At 31.9% G+C, this 12,126-nt stretch overlaps 2 protein-coding genes across 3 annotated transcripts; both read right to left on the bottom strand.

The window, feature by feature from the left end:
• Positions 1–156: 156 nt before the first annotated feature.
• LOC114410902 (shikimate kinase 1, chloroplastic-like) lies at positions 157–4,082 on the bottom strand. The gene is made up of 10 exons (XM_028374805.1): positions 4,016–4,082; positions 2,886–2,944; positions 2,690–2,756; positions 2,527–2,599; positions 1,983–2,068; positions 1,485–1,569; positions 1,251–1,380; positions 1,020–1,098; positions 642–706; positions 157–508 (listed from the first exon to the last, which is right to left on the bottom strand). The coding sequence occupies exons 1-10, from the start codon at positions 4,080–4,082 to the stop codon at positions 461–463; spliced, it is 759 nt and encodes a 252-aa protein (XP_028230606.1). The 3' UTR covers positions 157–460.
• Positions 4,083–5,956: 1,874 nt separating this feature from the next.
• Positions 5,957–11,113, bottom strand: LOC114410143 (shikimate kinase, chloroplastic-like). Of its 2 annotated transcripts, none has more exons than XM_028373946.1 (10): positions 10,702–11,113; positions 9,657–9,715; positions 9,408–9,462; positions 9,237–9,318; positions 8,838–8,925; positions 7,278–7,360; positions 7,043–7,172; positions 6,813–6,891; positions 6,446–6,510; positions 5,957–6,304 (listed from the first exon to the last, which is right to left on the bottom strand). In XM_028373946.1, the coding sequence occupies exons 1-10, from the start codon at positions 10,919–10,921 to the stop codon at positions 6,257–6,259; spliced, it is 909 nt and encodes a 302-aa protein (XP_028229747.1). In that variant the 5' UTR covers positions 10,922–11,113; the 3' UTR covers positions 5,957–6,256. The 2 variants fall into 2 exon arrangements, with proteins under 2 accessions (XP_028229747.1, XP_028229748.1); XM_028373947.1 differs by having other exon boundaries at positions 9,246–9,318; positions 10,702–11,106.
• Between the last annotated feature and the right edge of the window lie 1,013 nt (positions 11,114–12,126).

The raw sequence follows: 12,126 nt of genomic DNA, 5'->3' as shown, positions 1-12,126 counted from the left end.
ATTCATGTATTCGGAATATTTAGTTCAAAATGTTCAATATTCTTCAGAGTATTAGCAGCATTTTTGCCCATAGTTAGTACTGAACTAAAAAACAATGTAAAAACTTTTAAAATGGTTATCTCGTAAGGCACAAACTTACAAATAGAATGGCGGAGACTGGGTTGACCTATTGCATTAAAAGGAAGAATGCATAAACTGATCTATCCAGTTCGGATTACAACAAACATCACATCTACCCGTATATATACAAGAACAAAAATATATATACACGTCACATTCTACCCGAGGATTATACAACAAACATCACATCTACCCGTCAAATTATGCTTACACAAATTACGCATAAAAACTAAAACATGTGCATCTTGATCATGCATGCATCATTCTTTTTCTAAGCAAAAAGATACGCCACATTGCCATGCTAAAGCATGTTTGTGTTGAAGATTGTGCTAGCACGTGCTTAACAGCCATCTTCACCCATAAGAAAGCCTTTGATCTGTTCGAGCGCCTGAGAAATACATAGGCACAAATAAGTATCAGTGATGCAAAATGTAGATATGATTTTAGCTCTCAGGAATGTTAGTTAGGCAAGAGCAAATTAAAATGAATTCAGAAGAGAGAAGAAGCAGGAAGTGGCTCACCTCCATTGCAATAGCAGTTGGAGATAAATCTGACTCATCTCTGCTACCCAATTTTGCTGCCATATCTGTACAAAAGAACGTAACACAACAATAGATGGATGTTATCTAGAACTAAAATGCAGATGATAAATGAATAGCGCCCTTCAAGAGCTTCACAGAAATCTAAAAAATTTAGCTATCTGAATTTTCATGCTTTACCATTGGACAATCTTTAAAGACGTTATACCCGAAACTCAAGACCAAAAACATTAAGCTGCAGAAGTCACAAGAGTCTATAAATAACAACCCCTTCCCTGTTGTACGTACTCCCAAAGATTCTGGACGGAACAACAATTGTTATTTAAAAAATAAAAAAAAAAACAACATTTGTAGACATACTTTCCAAGGAGACCTTCACATTGGCGTTTGCATATGCTTCACTTCTTTCTTTAAAAAGGGCAGACAAACGCATGAAAGTCTGCAGGTCAATTCCAAAGGGTAAAATTATTTACTGGAAAAAAATGTTTTTGATGCTAAGATCAGTTCCTCCAAATTTCCAAGATTCTTATTAGTTACTGTCTTATATTTTGCAAAAGAAAAAACTTGTGTCATGGAAGAAAAATCATTTACCTTTGTGTATGCATCTCCTTCTTCATAATGTAGAAGTGGTCGAGAATCAGTTCCTACAGCTGTTATTCTCTGAGCCAAGGCTTCTACAGGTACATCCAACCTAACACTAATCCCCTGCTGCATATATTTCCTGGCAATCCATATATAAGTATGCGTGATGACTAAAGTGAGAAGAGTTAATGGCAAAAGTGGAGGTAATTAAAACTTTTCTCATTAGTATGTTAATTATTATACCAATTGATGGGTCTCACAACAGCGCCTCCACCAGTAGAAATGACATATCTATGCATCATTGACAACTTCCGCAATACCTCAGTCTGCAACATCAAAATAAGCATGGAAAACGAACAGTAGATGTAATAAACAGTTGGGAATGTAAATTACAAATTTTCAATCATTAATTCAAGTGAGTGATTTTGATTTCAAGTGTGGGGTGTGTGTAAGTGTTTGCAGGTTGTGCCACTCGCCAGAGATCATTCAACCGACTCACATGTCCACCACCTTCAGAGGTACCAATTTTCTCCTAACACTTGCCACCAATATACTTGCATAATACAATACAGTTTCTTTCATTCAGCTCAAATTAAATTTGCATAGAGGAAATTGAGATGATTGCATAGGATAGAAGAAATAGGAAAACCTAACAATTCAAAAACCTTAACAAAAAATTTCCATACACTGAGGAGTGAGGAACACTTAAACTGGAAATATTGTGTTTTTTTAACTGACCCTCCTTATTACGAAAAAAAGGCTCTCCATTGTGCTTGAATATATCAGCTACGGCTGTTCCATCAACCTCCTCCTCCACCAATGCATCACTGCTCCACATAAATGCAAAAAAGAAAAGACGAAAAATGTTAAACAGAAACTTTAATGCATGCATGAAATAGAATATCTCTTCGTGGAGATATAAGGTTAGTTGGGTGATTAAGAAAGAAGGAAAGGAGGGGGGGGAAAGTTATGGGTTCCATTCTCCTTCTAATAAAAACTAACAACTAACATTTTGCTGATAAAAAATAAAATCATTTCTACTGTGATATGCAAACACATACACAAGGAATCTTTTATACCCAACACAGAACCGGCTTTATGCTATTGATACAATACAATACATTTGTAGCACTCCTTAAAGTCAAATGATATCAATCTGCTATAATCATCAATAGAAATTCTTTCTCTATTGTGCTAGTCTATTGGATATTCAAATGTTGCATGCTTTAGTTACCCTAAATACTTTATTTTCACTTTGAAAAGGTAGGGCAATTAACATACTAACCTATCAAAAAACAAATAAGAAAGCACTTGTGACAATATCTTCCCAACAGTTGTCTTTCCAGAGCCCATCATTCCTGCATTTATAATTCAAAATATTATACTTGCAATGAATGCAAACATAATTACTTCTACCAGAAAAATTTATTAAGGTCTTCTACGAATACCAAGAGACTGATCAACAAGATATATACAGCGTCCATTTAAATATGGCTCGATCTCTTGCGATTTACTCTGCAATTTTATTAGTTAAGCAAAAACTGAGCTCAGATTATCGTGTCTTGATGTTGTATTGTAACTATAGCATCGCTACACTGAAATGGCTTAAATCAATTAGAAGTGACAAAGGGCACGATGCTATACCTTCAAAATCAACATTTCATCAACAGGAGCATGAAAACTTCCAGATTGCAATGTCGAAGCTGACATTGAAAAAAAATTATGTTCACACTCAAAATAGGCAGCACTTATTACAATCAACAACAAGCTACATCTCAACTAAGCATATTTATATAGTACATTTGGTCAAACACATGCATGCCTTGCCTTAAAAGATACTATCAAGTTTTCCAATTAATCGACTTAGGGAATTGTGACTGAAACTGCAGATAAAATTAAGTAACCTTGATAAAAAAACAGGCCTCAAGGATTCAGTTGGTAAGATCATTACTCTTTTTAGTAAGCCGCGTAATGATTTTCAATATAGATAATAGATAATCCACAATATTTAATCTCAAAGAACTGTGTCCGGTTATTTAAAAGAAAAATACTGGGTGAAGCAACGAATTAGAGATATTAATAGGGGGAGAAAAGAAAACTAAAGTAATGGCCCTAATGGGAAGGTATCCCTCCCATAAACTAATATTAATGACTAAAAATAAACGACAGACAAAAAAAAGACAAAAAAAAATATGAAATTTCATTGGAATCAAAAAACTTGTTTAACCCTCTGAATAATTAAACCTTATTCCCGTAACCAGTAGTAACACAATTTTTAGTTTGCAAAACGGCTAGTTCAAATTATAATACTATCATTTTCGTAAACAACCACTCTATATATTAAAGTCGAGAAGAAAAAGAGTGCAATCCAGCATTGCCTCTTTTGAAACCATGGATAATATTCATTTGAATAAATTCACTCGGTCAAAAATCAAATTGTATTATTATATTAGTACATTATTATTATGTTATTATGATAAAGACATAAATTACACAATAACATGTATAACGAAATAGTTTTTGATCTAGTAGTATTAGACTTTATTCTTTTGATTCAAATGGTATTGAATTTGATCCTTTGAAGTAAAATTTTAAATTTTAAAAAAAATATTTAAATTTTTTTACGAAAATTAATTGTACAACGTACAACAGATACATACGTACGTCTAAAAGCTAAAGGGGAGAAAAAATGGAAAAAGAAAAAGAAAAATCAATTGTGGAAGTATGGACATTTTTTACAGCATTGTGGGGCACAACTTAGACGAAACAAAAACCTGCTCCTTGAATCCACCCGGCAGAACCATTTGGCTCTGTTCTCGCAAGCTTCTTGGAATGCACCATAGCTGAAAATTTGCAAGCCTTGAACCGCTTTAGGTTTCGTGGCGCTTCATCTTGAAACTGCGGAATTCACCAACAAACAAATCAACTACAATCAGAAATGACGAAAATAAGGGACAAATTAATAGAGTGAGTGAATCAGAATGAAAGGCAAACAAATATACACACATAAATTAGGACATTCCATAACATACTGTTATAAGTCTTTGAGAAGTGTGTTGGATTTCAATTTTCAAGAACTGTTTTTAGATTTTGAAATCATAAATAAATCTTTGTAAAACTAGCACAGGTCATACTCATGCATGCAACACGTTTTCATATGACTCATACAGTGGGGCTAGGAGTAACCAATCAAGGTACGAGTTTTGGGAAATGGGTAAGAGATCATAGGAGTAACCAAAAAATACTAATTTATAATTCTTATGAATCATATGAACTCAATTTTTTTAAATTAAAAAATATATATTTTTAAAGTTTTTAAAATAAATTTAGTTATAGTGTTTTATAATACTTGTGTAAATATTATTACATTAAGTAAATTTCTATTTTTGATCTTATTATAATTAATTTTTTATTTAATAATATATATTTTTACAATTATAAATTTTAAATAAAAATTATGGGTTTAATAAAAATTTATATATAAAAAGTTAATTACTAAATTAAAATTAATTGTTACAACATTTATTATGTAAACTTATATATATATTAAATATACATTAAAAATCTTAGTATTATATATAATTACATTAATTATTTTATAACATAATTAACTTATTAGTTCAATTGGATAAAATATCGTCATAATAATATAAATAGGTAATGGTCTTATTGACAATCCAAACAAATTATACGTAAGTAAGAGTATTTTTTTTATTTTCCACTCTCACTAAAAAAATAAATGGTGTAGGAAAAAAATATGATAAATCACACACCTTTGAACTTAGAACTTAAAGTGTAAGTGGTCTATACCACGAAATAAATGTAATGTGGTCCAGGTAGATTTGGCATATGCGTATCTTTGTTCCCTACACATACATACGGTACTTATTTTAAAATTGTCCGACGTGAGAAAGATACTTTTTGTTTTATTTTTATCATACATAATCATGTTTTTTTTCCTTAATAGTTAAAAGAAAGAAACTTTATCGAAAGTAGTCAATCAGATTTTTTTTAATAAAAATTAATCATTAATAAAATTAAAATTTGTAACTTCATGATCAGCAAGAGGGTACTTCAATAAAATGCAAGAATTTCTTTGCATTTCTTCACAATTTTGAGCAAAAGGTTTTTTACTAGGTCCTACACCGTTTTTTTAAAATTTCTTTGCTATTTGAACCCAATCAATCGAAGGAAGTTTCATACCTTCCTCCTACTTTCTTCCTTTCTTACTTATTTATATTGTAACAGAGCATAAAATGATAAAATTATGTAAAAAATAAAATCCTACAAGATAATAAAAAATTATTAAAAACAATTTAAAAATTATTTTATTTTATGCAGCTTAAAAGTTTTTTTTAAAGGAAAGCTCAAAAGTTTATAGTATTTATTACAAATGCATTACTTTCTTATCCGAAGCAGTCACTCTAGAAAAGGTAGTTTACTTGATTTTTTTTAACACGGTAAAATGAGAAATTACCTGTGAATTTGTTTACTTAAAATTATTTATAATGTACAATATTTATCACCAAAATCGGCAGATCTTGAGACACATAAACTGATCTATCCAGTTTTGATTACAAAAAATATCACATCTATGATCTATCCCTGTTTGGTACTCTTAGGGTGTCTTCCAGTTTTACCTTTGTACTTTTCAGAGAAGAAGTAAAAAACGTCGCATCTACTCATAAATATACAAAAAAAAAAAAAAAAAGATATACAAATTAAATGCTGCATGCCGTCAAATTATATATGATCACACAAATTACACATAAACACTAAATTCCTACACTAACGAGATCTAGTTCAGTACGTGAAAGTTGTAAAACTTCAATTCTAGTACTTATTTTTAATTTTTACGAATAAAAAAAATACTAAATATGTGCATGTTGATGATGCTGCATCATTCCTTTTCCTAACAAAAAGATATAACACATTGCCATGCTATAATTATTATTTGAAGAGAAAAATATGCACAATTAAAGCATGCTTGTGTGGAAGATTCTGCTAGCACACGCTTAAAAGCCATCTTCACCTATAAGAAAGCCTTTGATCTGTTCCAGCGCCTGAGAAATACATTGGCACTAGTAAATGTCAGTGATTCAAAATTTAGATACGATTTCAGCTCTGGCCTCTCCAGAAAGTTAGGTTGGTCAAGAGCAAACTAAGATGAAGTTCAGAAGGGGATGAAGCGGGAAGTGACGCACCTCCATTGCAATAGCAGTTGGAGATAAATCTAACACATCTCTTCGGCCCAGTTTTGCTGCCATATCTGTACAAAAGAACATAACACAATAATAGATGGATGTTATCTAGAATGCAGATAATGAATGAGTAGTATACCCTTTAGAGCTTCACAGAAATCTAAAAAATAAAGCAATCTGAATTTTCATGCTTTAGCAATGGACAATCCTTAAAGACTAACTACTATCCATAAATGAAGACCAAAAAAGTTAAGCTTCAGAAGTCCCAAGAGTCTATAAGTAGCAACTTCCTTTCCTGTTGTATTCCCAAAGATTCTGGACAGAACCAGAATTCTCATTTAAAGAAATGAAATAACATTTGCAGACATACTTTCCAAGGAGACCTTCACATTGGCGTTTGCATATGCTTCACTTCTTTCTTCAAAAAGGGAAGACAAATGCGTGATAGTCTGCAGGTGAATTCCAAAGGGTAAAATTATTTACTGGAAAAGAAAAATATTTTTGATGCTAAGATCAGTTCCTCCAAATTTCCAAGATTCTTAATAGTTACTGTCTTATATTTTGCAAAAGAAAAAATGTCATGGAAGAAAAATCATTTACCTTTGTGTATGCATCTCCTCCTTCATAATGTAGAAGTGGGCGAGAATCAGTTCCTTCAGCTGTTATTCTCTGAGTCAAGACTTCTACAGGTACATCCAACCAAACACTAATCCCCTGCTGCATATATTTCCTGGCAATCCATATATAAAGTATGTGTGAAGACTGAAGTGAGAAGAGTTAATGGCAAAAGTGGAGGTAATTAAAACTTTTCTCGTTAGTATGTTAATTATTATACCAATTGATGGGCCTCACGACAGCACCTCCACCAGTAGAAATAAGATGTCTATGCATTATTGACACCTTCTGCAACACCTCAGTCTGCAACAGTAAAATAAGCATGGAAAATGAGCAATGAATGTGATAAATTGATAATAGAACCTGGAGGAAAAACAGAACAATTCACAACAGCCCCAAATCTTCTTATTTTTAAACAGAAGAATAGTAATTTGGGAGATTCTGCCGTGGCTTGTTGGCACATGTCATCATCATTACTTCCTTCATCTCTAATTACAAGACTCTTTAGAAATTTGTTTGTCCATTTTTATAAGACTATTTTGTAATTTCTAGATGTATTAATTATTTTTTCTTCACATACAGTTACTTAAATTATCTCTCTTAACATTAATGAGAAAAAATTTAGAGAATAAAAAGATAAAAAAAGGATAATTTTGAAATGATAGTATAAATAATTGACAGATTTAAGATAATTAACTACTTTTCTTAAAGGACATGAATTAGTTGAAAGAATTTTATAATTAGAGACGAAGGGAATAGATATTAAGCCCTCAACTTTATCTAATATCACATTCCATGAGCCTTACTATTAGTTATTAAACAGATTAACCAAAGTTTAACTTTAGGTTGATATCAATCTAACTTTTACATCAAATGATCATGCAATTACTGAGAGATCACTAACTGTAGAACTGAAAGAGTAAACACATGTGCCTCGACAGGGGCCAGGGCCAGGGCCAGGGCCAGGGTCAGGGCCGTGATTAGGTGACAACTCCCCCACCATTTAGGAGCTATTGTGGCATTGTTGACAACCCATAAAAGAACCATTGGTTAATAGCCCAAGAAGCTAGAGTTCCTGCATCTGGGTTTGGTGAAGTTTATGTAGTATTAGAAGGGTCTGCCACAAAGCTGAGGAGAAAGGGTGTGTAGGGAGATGAGGGGGTTGACTAGTCTGTTACACAAGAATGAAAGAAGGTGGGAGGTAATATAGGGGAAATTATGATATGGAAGGGATGTGCAAAACTCTGTATTACATCAGAGGAGTACTTGTCTGTGTGAAGTTGGGAGTTTCTTCTTCGAAGGATCCATCACTACACTTGAATAATGCAATTTCAATACAATACATAACTGTCTTAAAATGCTTACTTTAATACAGTATCCATGCTCCTGCCTAAGTTTGTATTTGATTTCTCTACAAACCAAACCCAACCAATTTATTTTCAAAATTCCAAATTTTCAAGACTAATGTTCTTCATTTATTATATTAAGAAAGGAGAGGAGTTAATCTGTGGGATAGACATTCTTTCTATCCATTAATTAAAAGAAGCTAGGTTGTATCATCAATTAGTACTTTAGAATAGATTGCTCCCATTTCCCTGTTGCAGCTTACTTTATGAAGGTACACATTCTGCGCAGATTAAATTTGGATAAAAGAAAATGAGAGAGGGTTGCCTAGGATAGAAGAAATAGGAAAGCCTTACAATTAGAAAACCTTAACAAAAAAATTCCAAATACTTAGTGAGGAACACAAAAACTGAAAACATTGTGTTTTTTAACTGACCTCCTTATTACGAAAAAAAGGCTCTCCATAGTGCTTGAATATATCAGTTACAGATATTCCACCAACCTCCTTCACCACCAATGCATCACTGCTTCCATAAATGCAGAAAATGTTCAGCAGAAACTTTAATGCGTGCATGAAATAGAATATTTCTGTTGTGATACACAAACACTTACATTAGGAATCTTGTATACAAAAGACAGACCCGGGTTTATCCTAATGATACAATAAATTTGCTGCATCTCCTTAAAGTCAGATGATATCAATCCAATATAATCATCAGTTGAAATTCTTTCTCTATTGTGCTAGCCTATTTATTGGTTTTTCAAATGTTGCATGCTTCACTTTCACTCATAACTCTATTCCTCAATTTGAAAAGAAGACAGGTGGGGCAATTACCACACTAACCTATCATAAAACGAATAAGAAAGCGCCTCTGACAATATCCGTCCCACAGTTGTCTTCCCAGAGGCCATCATTCCTGCATTTCAGATTCAAAATATTTTGAATACCCTAAGTAATTATACTTGCAATGTATGTATGCACAAGTACTTCTGCCTAGAGTCTGACCAACAAGATATATACAGCGTCCACTTAAGTATGGTTCGATCTCTTGTGATTTAATCTGCAGTTTTATTGATTCGAGTAAGATAATGAATAATGGCACGTAGATTCTCAGACAATGTTAAGAGATGCTCACACAAAAAACAACTAAGCTCAGGTTATCATGTCCAGATGGTGTACTATAACTGAAGGGGCATCTTTGCAGTGAAAGAGCTTAAATCAATTAAAAGTGACAAAGGGCATTGTGCTATATACCTTCAAAATCAACTTTTCTTCAACAGAAGAATGAAAGCTTCCATATTCCAATGCTGAAGCTACATGAGTGACATTTGAAAAATTATGTTAAGACTCAAAATAGGCAACACTTATTACAAATTACAATCATCAACAAACTACATAGTACAGGGTAAACACATGCCTTCCCTTATATGTTAGTTTTCCAATTAATCACCCGAGGGAATTGTGACTGACACTACAGATAATGAAAGGTAGCTCAAAATTAAGTGTAGCCACGGTTAGCTCAACTTGATAGAAACAGACCCTCAAGGATCCAGCTGGTAAGAGCATTACCCTTTCTAATTAATAAACCATGTAACGATTTTCAATATAGATAGTAGATAATCCACCATATTTAGTCTCAAATAACGGTGCCCTATTATAATAAATAAAAGGCTTCCTTCCTTTACTTTTTCGAACAACATTCTACTAACTTCAAAAGTGCTAAAGCTACGAAGAAATTTCATTTGATTTTTCTACAAATAATTCACTGTCAACTTACAATAATTACACCTTCTTCCCGTACAGGCCGTACTCAGTAGTAACACAACTTTTGGTTTGCAAGACGTCTAGTTCAAATTATAGTATTCCTTAAGCACTCTAAAATCCAAAGGAATTCAATGGTGTAAGGTTTTATTGCATTCACATGTGTGAAAAGGATCTATTTAATTCTCACTATATATAAAATTCTCTTGGATCAAAGGTTTTGATTCTCACTTATGTAAAATTCCCTTTGACCGATGGCTTCGCGGTGGTGCGAGTGAGCCGGATTAATCTCTACACGGTGGGGTGGGGGCACCCGGAGAATAAAAAAATCACACTCTAAAGATTGATATTGATTTGGATAAATTGACACAAATCTGGTTCTATTATTATATCACATATCATACTTTGATAAAGACATATACGAATAGCATATGCATCAGATATATATACGTACGTAGGTATGAAAACTCAAGGAAATAAAAAAAGAAAACAATCATTGTTTGCAAATTGTCAAAGTATGCATGGTTTTTACAACAACCTGGAATATTATTATGCGAACATGCAACCACCAAAGATGCTGTCCTTCGCCGTATATTCGCCGAAGGTTTTGCACTCTGCAACTTAGACGAAACAAAAAGCTGTTTCTTAAATCCACCAAACATTCGGAGAGAGCCATTGGTCCCTGTTTTCTCAAGCTTGGGATTATTGGAATGCAGCGTAGCTGAATATCGCAAGACTTGAACCGCTTGAGCTTCCATGGCGCTTCAGGCTTCACCTTGAAACTGCAGAATTCAGTAATAATAATGATGCTACAATCAGAAATGGTGTCGGCCGCTAGCGATAATGCAGAGCCACGTTTTTCTAATGCCAACTGTTTTACAAATTCCTGTATCCACCACCCAGATGCCAAGTTTTGATGAGTAAAAATGTAGAAAGACGACAAAAATAATTGATAAAATAAAGTAAAGTGATCCCAGAATGAAAGGTAAAAGACAAATATCATCCACTTAAATTACGAGATTCCATATAAGAAAGTTGTCAGCCTTTCGACTGTTTAGATCAACTTTTTTGGTTTAATTATTCATATTTAGTTGCTATAGTTATTAAAAAAAAATGACTTTTTAGGCATGTTTGGTGGTATTCTATCTTGTTGTAATATAATATTGTTTATTACACTAATTATTGCATCCTTCAATAAATTTATATATCATGTAAAACTATTATACCGTTTAATATTTTTGTGTATATTGTGAATTCGATTGAAATCTTGAATTATAATTATATAATATTATCTCTGTTGTCTGTGTTAATTTTTTAAAATTTAACCATCAATGAATAAAAATGAGGTATTAAATACGTTGTATTTTAATATATTTATATTATTATGTCAATTTTGATCTATAAAAATGAGGTATTAAATACTTTTTAATTAATATAAAGTTAAACAAATATGATATATATAAAAGAAACTTTCAATCTAATAATTAATTTTGAGATAAAATTATGCTATTAAAAGTTATTAAATGATGTAATAGTTAGTTTAAATTAACATAATCTTATTTCATCACCAATATGTCATTGATATGCACAAAACTAGACTTTTTTTTTAAGTAAGATTTAGAATTTTAATCTTATGAATAAAAAAAATGATTGAAAAGAGACCATACTAAAGGTTGATAGCTAGATTTACAATGAAAATTAATTATTTACAAAATTGTTGGATACTTTCTATAACTATATATAAAAAAATAACATAGGTTTAGTTTAAATATATTTTTAGGCTCTCAAATTTAAGAATTTATCTTTCTTAATCTCACATATTAAAATTTGTATACTTTTAGTTCTTAAATTCTGGATTTTTCTAATTCCTTGTGTGAAAAAATATCATACATCAATTAAATCAAATAATTCTAAAGATATTTTTGAAATAAATTTTAAATTTATGTCAATAATAATTAAAATA

Source organism: Glycine soja, chromosome 4 (genome assembly GCF_004193775.1).
Source record: "Glycine soja cultivar W05 chromosome 4, ASM419377v2, whole genome shotgun sequence".
Taxonomy (NCBI): Eukaryota; Viridiplantae; Streptophyta; class Magnoliopsida; order Fabales; family Fabaceae; genus Glycine; species Glycine soja.
Note: the sequence above shows the minus strand (reverse complement) of the source record. Positions and strands in the feature narration are given on the sequence as shown.

What these genes read in the sequence shown, in the direction of transcription:
- LOC114410902 (XM_028374805.1), bottom strand. Translation starts at nt 4,082, where the DNA reads ATGGTGCATTCCAAGAAGCTTGCGAGAACAGAGCCAAATGGTTCTGCC. An exon ending in CGGGTGGATTCAAGGAGCAG is followed by an intron (nt 2,945 to 4,015) that starts GTTTTTGTTTCG and finishes TTTCAATGTCAG; the next exon opens with CTTCGACATTGCAATCTGGA. An exon ending in TCTTGTTGATCAGTCTCTTG is followed by an intron (nt 2,600 to 2,689) that starts GTATTCGTAGAA and finishes TTATAAATGCAG; the next exon opens with GAATGATGGGCTCTGGAAAG.
- LOC114410143 (XM_028373946.1), bottom strand. Translation starts at nt 10,921, where the DNA reads ATGGAAGCTCAAGCGGTTCAAGTCTTGCGATATTCAGCTACGCTGCAT. An exon ending in ACGCTGTATATATCTTGTTG is followed by an intron (nt 9,319 to 9,407) that starts GTCAGACTCTAG and finishes TCTGAAATGCAG; the next exon opens with GAATGATGGCCTCTGGGAAG. An exon ending in GAGGAGATGCATACACAAAG is followed by an intron (nt 6,892 to 7,042) that starts GTAAATGATTTT and finishes ATTCACCTGCAG; the next exon opens with ACTATCACGCATTTGTCTTC.